The sequence below is a fragment of the Neodiprion lecontei genome, chromosome 1, assembly GCF_021901455.1.
Source record: "Neodiprion lecontei isolate iyNeoLeco1 chromosome 1, iyNeoLeco1.1, whole genome shotgun sequence".
Classification (NCBI taxonomy): domain Eukaryota; kingdom Metazoa; phylum Arthropoda; class Insecta; order Hymenoptera; family Diprionidae; genus Neodiprion; species Neodiprion lecontei.
This window is the reverse complement of record NC_060260.1, coordinates 28,484,644-28,505,868: the sequence shown is the minus strand read 5'-3', so window position 1 is coordinate 28,505,868 and position 21,225 is coordinate 28,484,644. Positions and strand designations below refer to the sequence as shown.

General features: G+C 44.1%; 1 protein-coding gene across 8 annotated transcripts in view; it reads left to right on the top strand.

The window, feature by feature from the left end:
• LOC107223611 (dual 3',5'-cyclic-AMP and -GMP phosphodiesterase 11) overlaps positions 1–21,225 on the top strand; it is a 92,440-nt gene that overhangs the window by 65,760 nt on the left and 5,455 nt on the right. For all 8 annotated transcript variants that reach the window (XM_015663378.2, XM_015663387.2, XM_046746866.1 and 5 more), the window contains 5 exons: positions 13,583–13,817; positions 14,741–15,101; positions 15,330–15,674; positions 17,327–17,575; positions 18,899–19,009. In XM_015663378.2, coding sequence (XP_015518864.1) covers positions 13,615–13,817; positions 14,741–15,101; positions 15,330–15,674; positions 17,327–17,575; positions 18,899–19,009 — 1,269 coding nt within the window. In that variant the 5' untranslated portion in view covers positions 13,583–13,614. The remainder of the gene's footprint in view (positions 1–13,582; positions 13,818–14,740; positions 15,102–15,329; positions 15,675–17,326; positions 17,576–18,898; positions 19,010–21,225) is intronic.

Sequence of the window (21,225 nt, the reverse complement as noted above, 5' to 3'; positions counted from 1 at the left end):
GGGTGAAACGGAATTGGCATAACAGGTATAATGGAAATCCTCTGGTATTCAAATCTCGCTGGTCGTTCAGAGAACTAGGTGCTATTTTCCGAGTCAGTGAATCTTGATTCCGATGTACGGTGCGAATCATTACGGTGGCGTTCTTGTCTTAATGAGAAAATTGCGGAAGGTGGGTAAAAGGTGGTAAACACAGAACAGCTAGCCGGATTAAAACGGCGACGTTGCTTCACGATCTTACGAGAGCCGGTAAATACGCGGTAGATTGTTATTTCCTCTCCCTCTCTCTCTCTCTCTCTCATCTCTGTTCAAAGACGGTGTACGATGTACAGTGATTCACAGGCTGCTCTGGAGTGAAAAAATAAAGTGAGTGTATAAGATTGGGAGAAAAAGCAAAAGCAGAAGCAAAAAAAAAAAAAGAAAAATTGAAATAACAGAACAAACAACAAAGAAAAGCTTGCGCGATATTTCTTGCGGGTAGATATATGTATAACCGTATACTCACTCACTTACTCATCGTTCGTACAACTGCGCTTGGTTTTAAACTCGAAAAACATCTGAGAATGCTTCAAACCCGATTATCATTACGTACATGTTGCGCGTGCTGCATGTACCAACGTCTCTTGACACAAGGCTTATAGCCATCTGCAGGTGTAACACGATCTTTGCGCCTGACCTGACTCAACCGATATCAGCACGTCGGAGACGAAAACGCGGCGGGGAGAGAAGAAGAGAGAAAGAGAGAGAGAGAGAGAGAGTTGAAAAGAAAAGGAAAAAGGAAAAAATTCCACCGACGACGAGAGACTCACATCCCCTAGTGGTGAAAATAATTCGCGAGCGTTATCGCACTCTTATCTGATTTACGATACCTACGTCGTACGTAACGCATTGGATGCTTTGTGCGATCTCGCACGATCCTCGAGTTGAACATCTTTTTTCCGACGTATTTACGCGCTGATGGATCGATGGGTGGTTGAGTTTTCGTCTTGTTTGTTTCTTTTTTTTCATTTTTTTTTATCTCTTTTGACCTTCCCTCCAATACTGATAAATTTATATTACGAGTATACGTAACATAAGTTTGCCATCTACTCACATTTCGCCTGCTCAAAGCGATAATGTTACCAGTAGCGCGTACGTATCGCCAGAAACCAAGAACAGCGGCATCATTTTTTAAACTATATAACTCGGGAGGCTGCGCGTGCTAAAAATCTGGTCAGTGCTAAAATGGTATTTTACGTAAGCGGGATCTCGCTTTATTTTGTGGAAAATGCGTCGCGGATCGTCGTTATATGGATACGTTTAAAGTTTCGGATCAATTCATCACCGCGCACGTTATGTGATATTTGGTCGACCGCGTGATATAAAAGTTTGGATATACCCATGTGTGTGTGTGTGTGTGTGTAAAAAAAAAGAAAGTAAACTGAAACAAAAATAGCATAATAAATAAATTTATAAAAGTTCAACTTCGCCTCGTGAAGTAATGGGTCGATAAAACGGTAGTTATAAAGAGTAAAACGATTATACAAATAAATCATTCAAAGTTGTTGAATTCTTACGGTTAATGGAAGCAAATTACACGTTATACAGCGGCTGGATAGAAAAAGCTGGCGGCAGCCGACGGTGCCACTCGTATATTCGAAAAGTGAACGATTCCCAGTAGCGTTGAATCATTTATTAGAAATCATCGGCGGCATGTCGGAGAGCGAGCGAGGAGACCTAATAATTACATTCAAGTTAATTAATTTCATTTGACACTATGTGATTAAGTGGCGCCTGCATGACGAATGCAATGTTCGCTCTGCGGTGTGGAAAAAGAATTGAATAAAAGAAAACGAAAGAAATAGCGGGGGAGAAAAAATAGGACAGAAATTAAAAGTTCATTATATACATACATACCTGTACAAAAATATTCAAGGAATTACGTGTTGTTGCAATTTGCCGAGGGTCGCAATAAAATATTTACAACTGTGTAAAAATGTTACTTCCTCGGCATGTGTTGTAATAATTAATATGTGTGCATTATACACCCTTGTAATACGCCGTAACATATTTTACATCGTTACACCGTCCTCCCTCATACGTTATACAAAGATAATTAGTTTTATACGGAATCGCAATTATAAACAGTTTTTACTTAACGTTCTCGCATTCGCAGATTGTATTATAACTGTGCCTGTATATTTAATTGTCGCATTCCATGAATCAAACTTCTCTCTAACACGTATTTATACTGCGTATATTATACTGCACGTTTTCTCGTACGTATAAATAAGAAATTCGGAATCTGGGACACGTATAGCAGAGGTTCAAAGTTAGCTAAGTATTGTCCATCATTTTCGACGAGCTTTGCGGATATATTTTAAGAATTTAAACAGAAAAAAATTCAATTCTACAGTAGATGGTTTATTTTTTATGGTTTTACACGTTGCATTAAACTGTATATAGACTTTTTGTTTTCTTTGCTTCAATTACCGCGCTCAAATTCTGGACTACGTATATTGGGAATGGAAATTTTCGCCCTGTGTAACGAATCTAGCGTATGTGGAGCGACGCCGAAGCAACAGTCTTTCACAAAACTTGAGTAAACAATGTGTGTGCGTGTGTGTGTGTGTGTCTGTTCATATACACCTCTGCGGGAGGTAATTTCCTTCAGATAATCGAATATCTTTTTAGAAAGATTTCGTCGATCCGCTACCAACTGGCGTATAGTATACCTATAACTCGAAACGCGGTATTCCGTAATGATCCGAGAAAAAATTGACGAGTTTCTTCAATCCTGCGGGAAAAACGTTCGCAAAGTATTCGTTATTTTGAAACTCAAGCAACTGCAGCGTAATAATCGATACCTTCGTTTCACTGGCATAATTCATATCGTTAATTTTCCCTTTTGACTCTGACATTTGTAATTCAATTTCTGATTCACCACCGCCGTCGTTGTCCCCTTCATGTTTGCGGAATAACCGCCCTCGGCAAGCCCTGAATGTTTGATCCGGAAGACGAGGATCAGCGATCGAAGCGCCCGTATAATTGATTGGGTTTATCGGATAACTCACCAAAGATATTATGCACATTATGGCAGGAGTGTATAACTTAGCTAGGTATTACAGGTATATAGGTATGTACACAAAATGTAAGGTAAATAGTTACGACGTACGTTGCAGGCAAGTTTTTACGGAAAAAAATATCTTCGCTTCTCTGAAATTTTTTATTTTTTTTTCTCCTTAACATTCCTTTTTGTGGAATATTATAATTCATTATTATATTTGTACACGTGTGAAAATTATCCTCATTGCCACGGTGAAACAGTCGACCGCAGCTATCTACATATCGTTAAACTTGGGAGTTTCAAGTTGCGCGTTGCCGGTTTTATTTCACCGTGTTTCTTTTTTATAACTCTCGGTTTTTCTTCCGGAAATCTCCACGGTATTTCCGTCCGTATTTATAATACACGCGGTTACGATCGGTCGGTGAAATCTTAACGCGTATGCATATCTGTAGGAAAATCACTCTGGTGTGGAAAAAAAGTATCACGTATGCAAAATTGAAAGCAGAAATTAAACTCCGCGATTAATCGCCGGATCACCGAAGGAAAAATTTACTGGCATTCTGTTAATTTATTATCGCATTATATTTCTCAGTTGCGTTCGGTAACCGTGTGAGAGTAATAACGAATTACGGCGAAGAAGGTAAACGTCGGCGATGGCAGGCATAATATCACGTGTGTAATGATTTTTGAATACGTTTCATCCCGCGTTTCATAGCCGTGGCTCGCGTTATCTTATCTTCGACGATGCGCGACGACAAAACAACACGGCTGTAACGTGTGTGGCTCTGGAAAAATTGGCACGTGTTATTAGCCGGTTGCCAATTTCCGTCATGGATTTCCAGTTGCCTTCAGGATAAATATTTGATATTTACTTAACTTTGCGGAGATAAAATAGGAGGATGCGAGCTGGCTCCCTATACCGCTGATAAGCTGACTAGCCTACGCCTATACGTTACACATATACTGTACATACTCTACTATATACCTAAAATACATCTTTTACCGCACAGCGACACCGCGACGTAGCTACTGTACCGCTTACCGTATAATATTATACATTTTCCAAGATTGTTTGTACCGTTTTTCTGCCAGTGTACATAAGTGTGTCGTACATACACACACTCGGTCTCTCACGTGCAGTATTTCTCGCTAAATAATCCCAGAGGTAGCCGTAGCGAACGTGCTCTTCTCTCTTTGCGTTATAGGTATATATTATATATAATCTACACACTTGATGCTACCTCACTTCAGAGTTTATCCATCCCTTGGGAATGGAGATGATAAGAGAAGGAAAGCGACGCGAACAGTCCAACCAATTTTTGCCAATTTCCACCCGCACGTGGATTTGAAGAAAAATCCTTTCTCTTTGTGCAAAATACATACAACTTTGATGCAAAATCGCTGCGGCAGATGTTGCACAGATGATGAAAAACCTTATTGGCGTGCAGTTTGAATGACGCACATCGTACCTAGTACGTTTCTGGTTAAGCCCCGTGATAGTTTGGCATTTTTCTTTGCGTTTTTATCGATACTTATCAGCAGCAGCTAAATGTGTTAAACTTTTTGGAAATAGAAAAATGCAGTTCGGTTTTATCCTCATAATTCTATCAATGCATTGGGGATTCAAGGTATTTCAAAAAATGTTGACTTTCTAACAAACATTAGAACGTTTGGCTGCTAGTTCTAGCTTCTAGCTTCAGCCTCGTTGCTTTGCGTCCTCTTGACTCCTTGCCAGTTTTTTGGTCAAAGTATAATAAATCCCATCTCCGAGAGTGCGGATATGCAGGGTCAGGCCGACAAGGACGATAAATCGTCCAAAGGATCCGTCGACGAGTGTGCAGTTACTGAAAAATGGTAAAAAAAACCGGGAGGTGTTTGAAAATAAACCAAAATTAAAGAACGCGCAAAAACTTGTCGATGATTCACCCGTCACTCTTTCGCCCTGGGATAACATTCCGCGACTCTTGTTACATCCGGAATATACATCCGAATCCCGTGTAGCTCGATGGCGCAACTTACAGTCGTTTCTTCCCCTCCTGATCTTTCAGCCAACTCCGACACGAAGCGTGATAGTAACTCGAAACCTCCCGCAGCCTCCTATAACGGTAGATAGACAATGACGGCTGCATGGCTGCATCGAGATGAAAAATTTGAAGGGGGCAACGACGTCTCGTCGCTCTTCTCCCGTCCTCTTTACATCTCCGTCTCGTCAAGAGGAGTCAACCTTACACGCTCTCAGAGCCGTACGGCGACTAGATTCTTCTCTTATTTTCACCAGCCAGCCGAAAGGAGCTCGTACGTCTATACCTGGGCACCTTGTACAGCTGCGCTTATTCGCCCTCAGAGCCAACCGAGCACCTGCATCTCGGGACCATTTCTTACCTGTTTCACATAATGGCTTGACCCACAATCTAGAGAGGTACGTGTTTCCTTTCAACTCGAAACAGGTGCATCTTGCTCACACGCTTTACCTGCACCTACTCGCCGTGTTACCCTACGACGAGAGAGAGAGGTTGGTTCAGGTCTTTTTCAGGATAACAATAAGTCGGACGCACTCTTATTCCTGCAGCAGTCCTCCAGGATCACGGGGTGACTTTCAACGACCAGGGCTGAGAGGCGAAAGCTGTACGTTTCTCACGTCGCTCACCGTTTCGTCATTCGCTAAATTATTATGGTCATGTTTTCTTACCTCGAAATGTCGGTTTAACTGGAATAAATGAATATATACATGTATATGCGCTTATGGATAGTTTTGTTTTCTTATACCAAATTCTCGAAATATGTCATATACTTTCGAAGTTGTATTGCGAAAAGCGATACTCTACATCTTCCAGTCGATGCAGTAGAGAGAATCTATAGATTATTCAAAACTAGCTCGGTGTTGTATGTCATATTTTATGGAGTCAACTTGTTTGGGAAAACCAGTGGTATAATAATCAAATCTGAACCGCGAAGTGAAAGATTGATTCAACTTCAATTTAGAAAGTCAGATTGTTGCTAAGTTTGATTACACTTAACGCGCTTGAATTGACAGCGGTTTACGAAACAGCGGCTTATTTGTGAATGAATAAAGCGAATTAGCCGTCAAGACTATGTAGTATTATACGTATACTTATAGTACACAGGCGCTAAAAAACGAGCGTGTAACGTTAATAACATTTTATTACTTGAACGCGTTCGCGGTAGATATTACGAGTCGCTTTTTAGCCTTCCATTTTACCGTATACAAAAAGTTCATCCTCTTTTCCTAACCCCTGAAGATAAGTTTCCCTTGATCTATCATGTAGCCTGTTCTCTAAAGCGCAATACGCAGGTCGCACAGAAGGCTACGTGGCCAATGCACTTCCCAGCTGCGACAGAACCATTGGAATTTCATTTCTTCATTTCTTTCTCACTTTCCCTGCACTGTGAAATATCAACCCATTGTTGCGGCTTGGGGTACAGTTTTCGTTCTCCGAGACGGCAGTGTCGAGTTTTACAAAGGAATTTGAGAAGGCTGAACCTCAAGAACCTTTCTAAGTAAAAGGAATATTGGTATACCGGCATTTCACGAGACATTCGTAAGAGGAATAAAACCGAGCCACCCACGCCAGGGGTAGATTAATATATCCTCTGGTTCACCCGTAAAGTGTTTTATTCGCTATCGATATTTGAACGGTTCAGTGCCAGAGTAACCTGACCCAAATTGTCGATAAGGCCCGTTATAAATGACTCAGGATAGTTAAATCGATCAGGCGGATCAGACGGGATCCCGCCATTCGTCCTTTGGATATAATTTCACTGATATTTATGTTATTATATGAATAATAATTATACCTCTCAACTTTTGCCAGCTCTGCAGATTACCGAATCAATATCGAGACGTAAATTTTGCACACCGCACGGCATTCGCGTCAAGTCGAGCAGTGCTTGTCAGATTTTATTCGCTCTAAGTATTCCCCACATTTCGAAAACTATTCGACTCAATCGTTGAGCAATATTCGTCAGCGCGAGGAGTAATAAATTATGAATGAATTTACCGTCGCGCGTCGGATCGTTCCGAAGGTTCTCGTACACAAGTTACATTAGCGAATCAATCATCAGGGTTAACGTGTTCGCGCGTCGTGTACCACAGCATAACCACGTGTGGCAATACCGTGAATCACGCTTAGTTGGGTATCAACCTGATCGTTCGCGTGCTGTCCTGCACGAGTATTCCAAGATCGGATACTCGGGGACCGTGGAACGTTTGCCGTGATTTGCCCAGCGAATTGACTGGCTCTCGGTGTGTGCGTGCATGGGTATACAGGTGTATACGTATATATACACACGCATTCGTACATGCGTAACAAAACACCGTCCGGCCAACGCTGCGCTCCGATCAACGGCGCTAATTGTAAGTGAACGTTTTTATTGAACCACTGGATCAGTTCGCGCGGACCCGATTTGCAACTAATTCGCATTCGGCACGGAGCTTTTTGCCGTACCCGGTAGTCCTGCGGCCACGACGAAGCGGGACAGTCGCAGGATCGTAAAGCGGAATGGGAGATAGGAATTTTACCGCGCAGCTCGTCGTGATTTTCCATCTACTCCGCACTCGGTTCAACTCTGAACGAACGTCGGCTCTCCTCGACACCCACTGGCTTACACTCCGGATTCCATCTACGCTTCGTCGTCTGCGCCCACACCAATACGTACGTTGTACCCACATCTCGTCGTTCGCCGTGCTCCCTTCGCACGACACGTCGCACGCGGGCTCGTGCTGATCACGCCTCGTGTTCGCCTCGTGCATTGATTCGGGAGAGGAGGAACCGCGGTGACGAAATCATCACGGAAGGGTCTCTTGCGAATAAACTCCTTTCACCGAGGCCGTCCTCAACTGTCGTCGAATTGACGATACTGGCTCACCTTTCAAGGAAGGCTATCACTCTGCATTTTCCTCAAATCACTCGTCCTACATTTTCTTAAATCTTAATTTCCTCGATCGGACGCTTCGATTCGTTCGTAACTGTACACGATTTCGTTGTAGCGCGTAAGATGATAACGCACTCGCGGCTGCAGGTTTCGATTGCCGCGTTGTCGCAGCGTTTGGATATCCCCATATGCAAAACATCAACAAACCTCGGCGCAGTTGACGGGTAGCTTCTGCATGGGTGGTAGTTCTGGGTGGTCTGGGGCACCATCGATTCTAATGGGTGCCGCCCATGCCCGAGGAATACGTAAGCGATCGCGTAAATGAATTACTAATCGTTATACGCACCGTGCGTTACAACGAGCCATTGTCCCTATTTATACATATATGTATGGATGCGTGTGTATATATTTATACATGCACGCACGCTCGCGCAACGAATAGATACCGGCGGATAAGTTGGGAAAAACTGTAGTTTCTTTTTTCGTTTTATCGAACCTCGGATTGAATCCTGTCGAACAATCTGTGAGGCTTATATTTACAGTCGATTTTTGTTTCTACTCGGTATTGTCATCACGATTCAAGTTGTTTCTACATGCGGGTTGGAAAACGACGAAAAACGTACGGTTTCAAATTGACTGGTAGTCAAAGGTTTATCGAACACGGTGTTTCTTTTATCCGAATAAATATATTCTAGAATAAAAACGACGCGTCGATTAAAAAAAAATGTATAGTGTAATTTATGCTTCGCGTGTAAGGAGCGCTGTTTTCGAATTCGCAGTTTTGATTTTTTTGAAATTTCATTTCGTCAACGATACACGATAAAGGTGATACGTTCGATTTCGAGTGACGATGAAGCGATTCGCTAAAAATGATCGATCGAATGAATTTCCCAACGAGTTTGACGCGATACGTGACAAATTCCCGAGTTGACGTCGATACTTTTCGAAATTTGTACCCGGTTTAAACGACGACGTACACGAAAGTCCATGCTACACATACATGCATGTATGCTTGTACCGACATGTGTAAGTTATCTCCTATTTTACCGAGATAGAATCGATTCGCGTTGAATGAATCGAGAGAACGAAAATCCGCATTTTATATTCCCATGTAGAAAATATTCTCCTGCATATATTTTTCCTACGACGATTGCTGCAGAGTGCGGATAATTTTACATGCTGCTGGGTGAATCCGCTGATCTATTACACCTGTAGAATCTACGACGTGAATATATGGTCCGCGTGCAGAGCGAAAGTGGAAAACTTTTGGAAATTTGCCGCAAATTTAACAGTTCATTTAAACGATCGGTATACGTTGAAGTGTCGGGGTAATTGTTTTAGAAAACAGTATCGATAAATCCGGGAAAATCTCCTCCGTCGATCCGATCGATCGGTGATGTTCCTCTTCTGGTTACAACGCGTCAGCTGCTACAGGATAACGGTCCTTCGGACTAATTTCACGGATACCGTATTTCAGACTAACGATAAATTACACCTATGAACGAACTCTTGTACAAATTTCACGTTGATTAATAATCGTCGTGCGGAGGAGCGTCGCGTGTTTCGCAACGCACGCCGAAAAGGAGCCGCTCGGTGCACGCACATGTATGTATAGGTATAACAAACGATAAGACGCCGACTCGGTTTACTCGATGAAAAATCCAAGTCCTACTCAGCCTCGCGGGTCCGTACCAATACCCAAGCACGCACGCGTGCATACATACGTGAGTACGGCGTCGAGAGGACAATAAAAATTTAACCTGTGCAAACCGCGCGTTGTTTTACAGTAACCCGCGCTGCCGTTATCAACTCTCGTCGTCTACTCGTTATCCTATATAACGCAAGCGACGTCGCTGTAACGTGCTGCAGCGGCACGTCCGTGGATAGAATTGGGTTTAACCGACGCGCGCACGCTGCGTTTATATACACACTATACTATATGTGCATATACAAACCGAAACGATTACGCGACGACGAAGGATGCACATCGTTATTTTATATTTTATTCGAGTTGAATTTTGCGCGATGCGACGATTAGCCCAGTCGTTGGGTATAATAAGTAAAACAGAAATAACACCGGAAGTAGTCATTTTTTTCATAATACAATTTTATTTTTCTAATCTCGCTGGGGGATGTGTCTAAATCCAGACTTTCGACCATGTTTTGCAGTAGCTTCCGCCGAACTCTTAAATGTATGGTTTAAATCAGAAAATAAAGAAAATTAAATTTTCCACAAGTTTAGTCATGAGTTTTTAGTAAAAAGTTGAAAATGGGCGAGTTATTTGACGAAAACAAATTACCTCTGAAATTTTAAATACTGCAGAACCTGGTTGAAATTCTGGGATTTTCATTGCCAACGAATCTCTTCCCCCACCTGACTATTTGAAAAAAAATTGTGGTATTGAAACAATCGCAATTTCAAGGATCGAATACCGCGGTATGATTCAAGCTCAGGTCTCTCGTAGGTAACCAGCTTGTCCGCGGAAAGTTTCCTTATATTGTTCAAACGAACAACAAAGTCTCGGCTTAATCCATCGCACCGCATCGAAGCATTCCGTCACGTATTCGAGCCTTTTGTAGATAATTAGTATTCGTTCGATCGTCGGTCGGATCGTGCCACGGTGAAATTACATCCATCGACAGTGAAGTGCCCCCTTACCTTTCGCAGTCGGTCGTATGTATGCATTCACGGTAAGCACGGGAATTATTATTGTCGGACGAAAGAAAGATTAGAGGCGAAGCTGCGCTGCACGACCAAATATTGCTTTCTAAATTTCTTCTCTCCGCTTTAAATACCGCTGCCGTGAAGCTTTTCTCTCAACATACTCGAGATGATCGTTCGTTAGTTCGTAGCACGTATCAAATTGTCTGAACAATCGATTTTTATTGCCACATAGAATAGAATGCGTACATATACAATTGTACAATAAATTTTAAAACAAAGCAGAAATACCTCGGACGATTTTTCCTCCCTCATTAACCCCTCGGATGAACTCAAAGTGCGAGTCGAGAGGTACCTTGGGAGTTTTTCGCTCAAGTAAAATTAAATCGTACCTCAACCTTTTCCTTGTCTCGTTCGCACTTTGTCGCCGAGTTTCTCATTCTCCAATCTCCCCCATTATTCCTCCACCTTTTTTTCTTCACCTGAAAACTTTGTCCCCGGTAGGGTTCCGTCCTCGCCCTGGCTTCCGTCACGCCTGATTAGGCGAATGTGAAGGGACTTTTAACTGACTACGAGCCGGGTTGACGCAGTGCGGAACCCATATCAGCTCACCTGGGCTTGTCCGTGATGATTATATTATGAGTCAGGCTCGCCGGCGTCGAGCGCTCGACGAATTACACATGTTACACGGGCCGAGGAAAAGCGTTGCAGCTTCCGAAAGCACGATCTCTCAATCGGATATCGATAGCCGAGACTCGGTGGTCAACAGAGTCAAGTTCTCTCGGCAAACTCTCACCGCTGTTGCGGATCCCCGGAATCGACGCAGCCTTGTCCTCTGTAAATAACATGGAAGCCACATAATGAAACCTGCAGTTCGTTCCGAGTCGACGTTGACCTCAATGAAGCTCCTCCACTGCCGAACATCCCGGGTGAAAACTTTGGCTTTCCAGAAGTATGCTGTACCAAAGTGTGGCTTTGGCTTTGGCTCGCTGCTGCTGCTGGTGCTGTTGCGGCTGCCAGCTGTTTCCTACAAATTCCTACCCGTCTGGCTGCTGAGCTGTTCTTTTTTTCCCGTTTGCCCCCGTCTTTCTCCTGTACTGTGCTTCTTCTTCTTCCTCTGCTTCTTATCCTTCTTCTTCTTGTTCTTCTTCTTTCAAGCGCCTCGCCCCTTGCCCCTGCATGGGACGGCTACCGCCGAGTGTCAAGGTCGAACGAAGGATGAAACGAGTTTCTTCGCGTGGTCCAAGACTCTCCTTCTCCCGCGTGCAGGAATTTTCCTCCTCTATGCCGGAATGGGTCGACGTTGCCTTACCTACATCGCGGCTTTCGAGCAGACGTTAAGAAATCTTTTCTTTGTTCAATTTATTCGCCATCTCGTCTCTTCCTCCATTCATGGCGTCCTCTGCAGCATGCGCATCGTCAAACGTTACGACCCGTTCTACCGGCACGGTTTTGCTCTTTACTCGTACTCAAGAGTAATGAAACACCCCTCTCGTACCGTACAATTTCACAAACTGACGTCGTGTAGCCGTGAACTTTACCGAAAACCACCCTTGCGTTCTCTCTGCACCCTTGCGCTTTTAACTACCGCCATAAAAGTCCTCGGATTCTTGCGTTAAGATTTTTTGTATAAAAATTCATCACCTTTTCAGAAGCTGCAGAGATGATTTATGCAATTCCAATATCTTTGATCTCTGGTATCATATTTGGACCTTCGTGTTATGAGGGACAGAGAAAAATAGGAATTTTTTTTTTCACCCTTTTTGTATAAATATATACATTATCGATGATTAGAATTTTGTTCAACGCCATGTTCACTCGAATTATGAATCCGTTCACTCAAATTTGTTACAAGGCTGAAGTTGGTGACGTCGTCGTAACGTTTTGCTTTTCGGAAAAATCGTTATTTCACAATTGCAGGGATGTCTGAAATGCACTAAATCATAACAAGGGAAAACTTATTCATATTTTTGATGACTCGAGTACTTCAAAGTCACTGTAAACTTGCGAAATAGCAATTTCCTTCCCGATGTTTCGTTACGTTAACGTTACCAACTTTAGCCTCATGATTATTTGATCTGTTCAAATGGTCGTTCACCCTGTGCACCTTCGACATTATCTTCCCCGGTTCAGCCGTTGAACTCTGACTCTGTGCTTGCTCGTGAATCGCGTCCTTCGGGCCGAGAAAAACAGTCGTCAATCCGAGTAGCGTCTTCCGGGTCCGTCATTGTCGACGATTATTGGCCCTTGACACGATTTTTAATAGGTACCCGCCAGACCGCAGCCCTGCACGGAGCGTCGAAATCACGCGTCTTCGTTGGGGTTTCAACCTCGTTCTTGATTGGCTGAACGATGCGCCTTTGGAATAAAGTCATTCGCAACTCGGTCTAATGCGACTTGTAATTATGATAGTGGTGCACAATCTGCCGTGACGTAATTTCTAACTTGCGATTATTATACGCTCGCCTTACGCGTCGTTTATACCGTACAAGTTATACGAAGCTCGCGGTGGTCAAGATAAACAGCAGCTAGTTAGACTTCGCCGTCAATTACGGTCGGAGGGGAGGCAATTTCTTTTTTCTTCTAATTTTTTTTTTTTTTTTTTTTTCGTCGCCCACTGATTTATGCGGAAGTCTTTTACGCGACGCGTGCGGGCTAATTAGACGTGGGTTCGTATAACGCGAATCTCAAACCGCGAGACAACACGCGAGAATCGCCAGTGTATATAACGCATATTTATCGTGCTTAGAGAAACGTGAAACGCCGGCTGCGAACAAGGGGATGGAAAATTTATCGCACCGATAAATAATCCCGGAATATGCTGACGTGCGGCGACGCCTTCGCCGTTTCACTGTAATAATAACAGCAGCAACAATAACGATCAGCATTTTTCACCCGTTTCAACCGAGCTCGTCCTGTCATAGAAGAACGTCCGCGCCCCGAACTTCATTCGCCCCTAATTATCTACCCGAATCTTGTTCCAGGCCTGCATCTGCGGAGCATAGAGGAGCCCAGGATGACGGCGGAAACTGCGGCCCCCTGCGTTCAGGGGGTCAACGCCATGGGTTCTGCCTCCCAGCAGGGCCAAGACGGTGGTGGACACATGAAGTTTTACTACACGAACGTATCCTCGGCACCTGCGATATACGATCCGGAATACGCCCGGATGGAGGCTTGGCTCGACGAGCATCCGGACTTTGTCACCGACTACTTTGTCAGGTGAGAAGAAAATCACGCGCGACGATTCGAGAGATCCGGGGAACATTTACGGACCGGGGGTCTAAATTCTCGCCTCGTTTGGGTCTCGATCATTATATTGGGTCGGCGGAGTGATTGACCCCTTGATAACTCGGTCGGATTAACATCACAGCGAATTGCCACTGCGAGCAAAGTACTTATTGGCACAACGTGCACTAGCGCGTTAGACGCTTGGCTGAATGCTCAGTGACCGTGGGTGGAGTTAAACTCGTGTCGATACACATACGTATTGTGAATATTAACAGGGCTTTGCTGGACGCACGCAATTGCGTTACTTGCGCAGACTGCGTATGTGTGACACTTCGCACACATGCGCGCAGAAGCTGAACTTTGAAAAAGCGTTTGTTTATGGATGATTTTTTGTTCTTACATGTGTATAGGTAATTTATTTCAACACTCCCGGAAGGATATCAAACCGCATAACTGAAGCGCTAGTCGCACGTAATATCTCGAAATAATTACTTCGTTCGCTTCAAAGTTTTTTTTTTAAGAAGATAATCGTGGACTCTGAAACCGTTGGTTTTATCGTTTTCCGCCTTTGAGGTTGATGAAAATTTTTATTTTTCCTCATCTTACTTCTTTTTTCCTCAAAGACTTACCGGCGACGCTTGAAAGCGGTTTCCTTGCTACGGACGAGGGTCTTTTCCTGAACAAACCCTACGAGGAAACCTTTCAGTGTAACAATTCTTGTGAATTTTCCCTTATGTTTTCCTGTAAGAAAATATTTTTCTGCCGATACTAATATGCTAAATATGCTAATTCGTTTAATCCGTTCAGTACAGTCACGTTTGCTGAACAAATCGGTCATTTGATAATTAAGCTCTGATCGTGCTTCCGTTCGATCCGGTCTAACGCCCCCGTATCGATTGACCGTTAATTTTCAGGAAGGTGACTCGTCAGACGGTGGATTTGTGGCTGCTCTCGCACGCGACACCAACCTCGGCTACGGGGAGCTGCATGGAGTTGTCAAGCCCGACGCACGCGGCCCCGTCTTCCTCGAGTCGCGGAAGTGGTTCCGGAGCGACGACACCCGTCAGAAAGATATCGGCCCACGAGTTCGAGAGAGGCGGCCTTTTGAAGCCGATCGTTAACACCATCGACGGGACGCCGACCTTTTTGAGCGTCTCCGGAGAACCGGGACAGCCGGGAAACCAGCAGGTCGGAGCCGGGACGCCGGGACGACCTCAACGTCGCTCGAGGCACGAGCTGCGACACCTCGACGAAAAGGATCTCATATTTGAACTGGTAATTTTCCACGAGTCTCGCAGACTGGAACGAAAAAGTCTTCAAATATGATTTATGAGCGGCGATTCGATCCACTTTCGAGGACCGTGCCGGACGTTTTCTGTGAAACTCACCGTCTACGACGCCAGCGGATCTAGGCGACCGACGAGTTTCACCGAAAACTCCCGGTTAGATTTGATCTCTTACACCGCACTGCTTCTTCTTCTTATACCCTGACTCTGTACGCAGGTAAAGGATATCTGCAACGAGCTGGACGTGAGATCGTTGTGTCACAAAATTCTCCAGAACGTTAGCACACTGCTGCACGCGGACAGAGGATCGCTATTTCTAGTCCAGGGTGAAAGGGGCGGCGGTTGTACGCCCCACAATAACCGGAACCGTGATCACGGTCAAGGGAGGAATCAATCATACTCGAGGAGTCGATGTCTCGTCTCGAAGCTCTTCGACGTGTGTTCGAGGTCCACCCTCCTTGAGATGGAGAAGAAAGACGAGATTAGAATACCCTGGGGTACGGGGATCGTCGGTTACGTCGCCGAGAGCGGGGAACCCGTCAATATTCCTGACGCGTACAAGGCAAGTTTCTCGTTTCTCGTTTCTCGAGGAAGAACGGGGGTTTCTTTTCCTAGAAGTTTTCACAACCATTTTCCTACCCCATTCCGTTTTCGTTCGTGCCTTTTTACACCCGCGGCATGTGTGCTGGTTGCAATTGCGGGCTTGGTTTGAGGGTCTCGCATTGATGTCGGATATCAGATTTCACGGAGGTATACGTAGGTAATAGCTCTATGTACCCAACCAAAGGCGGAGCTGAAGGGTCCGGACCTCATACATATTAATGGATTACCTCTCGTACACGGTATATGTGTGACCCAGACTCCTGATAACGCGTGCCGCACGGGATCGATGGACGGAATATCATGTCGGTTACCGCACCAAGAACGCCCAAATTTACCTACGATAACGATCGAATTGTTTCTAATTGCGGACAGCGGTTCCGAAATTCCGTTTCATACTTTTTCTCTCTTTCTTTTTTTTTCGTGAAAACAAAAAAATTGCTCGTTTGTCTCATTCTGGTATGCTTTTTGTTTTCAAAGCTGAGTACCACAGGAGAAATTTTTTCTCTCCTGAAAAAGAAATCGTACGTCGATGCAAGACTTTTGCCGCAAGTGTGATATCCAGCCTATTGTTAGGTGTGAAAACATTCGTTCGTCCACGCAGTGTGGATCGGTGTTACCAAAGATGAAAATTTGTCACCTGACACGGCAATCAATCTCTCCGCGTCACGACGCCCAGACCTCATTATACGCGATCGAATACATTCATACACACACGCGCGCACACACACACACACATATATATATATATATATATAGCCGGGTTAGAGGCGACAAAACTCTTATATGCTCACGTATATTATAAGGCGGCTCAGAGACGGCTGCGTCATAGAATTCCGTCGTTGTCTTCTCCGGCGAGATCTTCATTCCTCGTCGACTGTCAAGCCAGCTGTGATTTCCGGCTAACACTTAGCAGGATGTTACTATTTGCCGTTCGGTGTATATATATATATATATGTATGTATATACGCATACCTATATATGTATACCTAAAGCTGCTGCGTTCTGGCTTGACGGACGGACGCGTCATGTGTTACGGTGAAACAGATGTTCGCCGCAGACGCACTGAAATCCTCCGCTTCCGTGCATCTTTCGTCCTAGAGTCGAGACAATGGGTTTGGCATTCGGGTGCATGCAGAGGTGAAGCAACATCGACGCACAAACATATGCGTACGTTCAATCCTCGATGATCTCTTCTCAGCATTTTTTTACACAGTTTTCCTGCAGCACGCATTTTACGAATGCAAATCACATGGTTAAACAAGGTGCAAGAGTGATCAGAAAATCCACAGATTCTCAGACCATTAACGAATCCCGTAACGAATACAGTATTTTCTCCACCGAATATTACTACACTTCGTTTGAATTTGAAGCAGTATGTAATTCAAGCCGAATGATGCACTGTAGTATAAGTGTAACCGAAAATAGCACGCATCTTCAAAATTTTCGGAACCTCCTGCTTTCTACGGGCCGACATCGTTCTCACTACTGCGGCACGTCTATACTCTCCGAATTTGCGTCACTGATACGTTTGATTCGGAGAGCGTTCCTGCAGATCGAATAGTTTTAAAGAATAATAACGCGATCCTATCTTACTGTCGGTCATCTTTACAGGACGCCAGATTCAACCGGGAGATAGATGCGTTGACGGGGTACAGGACGAGAGCTCTGCTCTGCATGCCCATCAAGGACTGCAGCGGAGACGTGGTCGGAGTCGCCCAAGTGATCAACAAACTCGGGGGCGAGGGCCAATTCACAACGCAAGACGAAAAGGTGTTCGCCGGATATCTCCAGTTCTGTGGTATCGGTCTCAGGAACGCACAGCTCTACGAGAAGAGTCAGTTGGAGGTGAAAAGGAATCAGGTAAAGTCGATTTCGCGATAGGTGAACGGTCGATACCAACGATGTTGTGTAGGTGGAAAGTGATCACGGTAAGTGGGTCTATTCCTAGGGGTGTTCAAACACGTGTCCCCCTTATTCCTCACTGAGCCCTAGGTACTTAACGTTAACGTGAACGTTAACGTTGTTGTTTGTAATCGGAAACTGTGTGCCAACGCAGATGAGATTGAGATGAGTATACAGCCATGTCGTTCGCGACGAGCGAGCCTATTGGCGAACATTTTGCTTTTGTTGTAGCACAAGATTACGTGTAATGTACGTATATCCATATTCTCATCGAATTCCGTGAGCGTTATTCTTTTGATCGGTCATCGCGTGTTTGATTAACTCGATTTTACTTATCTTCGGAAGATCAACACACCTCGAAAGAGAGTATCTTATGTCGTCTGAAGTGCGTCGGTTTAATTTTACTAGAAATTCCGCTCCATCAAGTGTCAGAACTTATGAGTTTAGCTGTGTCAAGAGTACAGATCAACCGTGGGTTGGATTTTGAGTTTTACGGTCTCTTGATATCCGTGCAAGACGTTTTCAATTTTTCAATAATGGAGAAATTACCTCGGCTACTATTAATCCTGAAACTTTATATTACGTGATATATACATGTATGGATATAACGATAGATGACTTAGCAAAAAGCTTGTGAACTCGTCTAATTTACGTGTTCCCACTCCTAACGATCGGAATCGTAGATAACCGGACTCGAAACACTTGTCCTATCTATCGCGAAATCTATCTTTGTATTAATTGACTACATAATCTAATCTGACAAGAGTTAAGTGGCCACGACTTACGCGTAGAATCCAACTTTTACATCATAACAAAGCTACTTCGAATGACCGTTCGACGAATCACTTTGTCAATAAAGGGTGTTTTTCCTCCGTAAAAAAATCTACGCGTTGGCCGTTGGGAAATCAACCCAATTTTCAGAAGTAAATCTCCCTTGTCTCCATTTTACCGTCTCTTAAATTCTCGTCAACTCTATTCCTATGTCAAAATGTGTATCGGCTATCGCTAAGACGAGTTTTACCCCCATTTCCAAGCTATTTACACCCTTTACGCCCAGTAGCCCTTAAAATGAAAGCTGTGAATGATTCAGCCAAAGTATCGGGTTTCGCTCAAAGATCGCTTTTCTCCCATTATCATACCTCGTGCTTTGGCCCCTCCTTGATCTTTTCCTAGAAAAAGCTGTTCTACGCCCATCGCAGAATGAATCTAACGAAAGTGAAATTGAAAGCCCGGTGTTCACTGATCTCCACTGACGCTTTTGTTCCTTTTGCGTTTGCGCAGGTTCTTCTCGATTTGGCGCGGATGATATTCGAGGAACAGAGCACCATCGAGCACATGGTCTTTAGGATTCTGACCCACACCCAGTCCCTCATACAGTGTCAACGAGTCCAGGTAAGTGTGCAACGTTTAAAACGTGCAGGAATGTTTCCAAATCTATAAGGCATATAATATCAGCAGCGGCCCTTATATAGGGACTCGAGGAGTCACGGTTATTTTATTTTTTTTTCCTTCTTTCATATACACGCTTGAACTAAATAACTCGCGGTAGAAACTGCGCCATTTCCTCAGGGTCCCCGTTCCACATATTTCCTCGGATGTGTACGTCCGTGTATACGATACACGAAATGTTAGGATCGCTGTTCGAAGTCGTTAGGCGCGACGGTAAAAAGTTCGTTGCGTCATATATCACGCCGATTACGTTATATATGTTGTAGTACGTACAATCCGTTGCGGTAGCATGTATGTGGGGAGCACGTGGTTACGACAGAATTCCTATACGCCGAGTCAGGGACGCTTGATGACGGTTTCTGTCATAAAAGAGTTACACCATCGGTCATCTCGATCGGTGCAAAGTTCTTGTCGTTGTTTCGATCCCCTTATAAAACGACATCAGGTGTCGATTGCGCGGTGCGTTTTACCCTGGAGCTTGTTTGTAATAATCTTTTATTGAACGCGATCTTTCTTCCAAAGTTTAAGCTGGCTAGAAATCTGAATTTTGTCAAATCAAAGTTTATATGTGTATATCTTCGGATAAGCTTGTCTCGAACTTTGACTCGTTTTTCATGATTTAGGTTCAAAGTTACACCCATAAACGAAAGCTACCTAGGAACAAAATACGACCCCTGAAAAGGAGTTAAAAGCCTGCAAAGTTTATTTCTTCTTTATTTTTTCCACAATCGCAGGCATTGCCGGAAAATAAATGTCGGATTTCTTCGGCAGTTTTTAAAGGATTGACACAGGGCAAGAAATTAAGAGAGATTGAAATTTTTCTTATCTCTTATGACATAAGCAGGCAGAGTGGCCATCAAAATTTTGGTATTATCCGTGGAAATTACTTCTTGTTTCCATCATCTCTCGAAACGAGGGTTGGAAAAGGGGTTGAAACTTGATGAAATTACGGGGTACGATATCAGAATTTTGACCGTTGCTGTATTTCGCCTAAAGCAAAAGGTGGAAACCAAACTTTTGACACGATAATCACGGCGAGTATCAAATCCAGGCACTAATCACTCGAGAAAAGTTCACCGCAGTTTTGGTACAAGTAAACGTTAAAATTGTAACACTATTCATCATTCTACTCGCGATCCACGTGCAGATAGTCCGAATATCTTCTGTTCATCGATTCTTCTGTAGCAATCATTCTAATGGAGGAAATTTTAGAAAAATACTAGCGAAAGTTGACCCGGTTAGAAATCTGGTGGATCAACTTTATCGCTCTTGGGCTTCCAAGTTGCACCGGACACGAGAGGCACCTGCTTCCTTGGCATCTTCGAAAAGGGGTCGAGAGGAGGCGATATCGTCTATGCTCGTCTCCGCGATGCGTGCGCCACGGGTCCGTGTTTATTTATAAGACTTTGCCCGCTGGCACGGTACGCACTGACTCACGCCTTAAACTCTGTGCCAATTTGCATCACGAGATCCGTTGCCGTGCCTTTTGACCACCTGGATTTCCCGGTGTCCGATATCTGGAAACGGCGATGTCCGGTCAGCACGATTTTCTTTACGAGGGGTGATTCGATGCCCTTAAACCGCTTATCGAGCATTCTCGACACGTACCGTATCAAACCCGGAGACTCCGTATCGTTTTATTTATGAACCCGTCTCCATACTCCAAGAATTCTTTTTGCGGATCAAGGGGGGCGGACATGAATACGGGAAGAAATTTTTCAAGTATAGTAACAAAGCTTTTGAAAATTTCGCATGCAATTGTATAGAATTTTCATCTAGCGATCGTCCAAATTGGTTGAGACGTTTCTCCGGAATCGAGAATTGAAAATTCGTTTGAACGCTCGGCCGACGATGTGAGTTGAGATGAAAGGCCTCCTCGTCAGTCGAGGAAGATAATTTGTTAACGAAGCTGCTTTTTTCACGATGCCAAATCTTGAAGGCGTTTCGCTCGGAGATCGTGTCTAAAAATAAGAACGCGTATTGTTATGTAGACTTATACAAGAGGAAATGCCCGCGCAATTCCCTGTAATCACTGATCTCTTATCCATTAATTTACGCCGACGCTTCTGCTGAATATTTCGATCCATGTAAAATACTTGTATAATCCCGTTACGATAAGAGATATGCTTATAATTAATCTTCCGCTTTGTTCCCGGCAC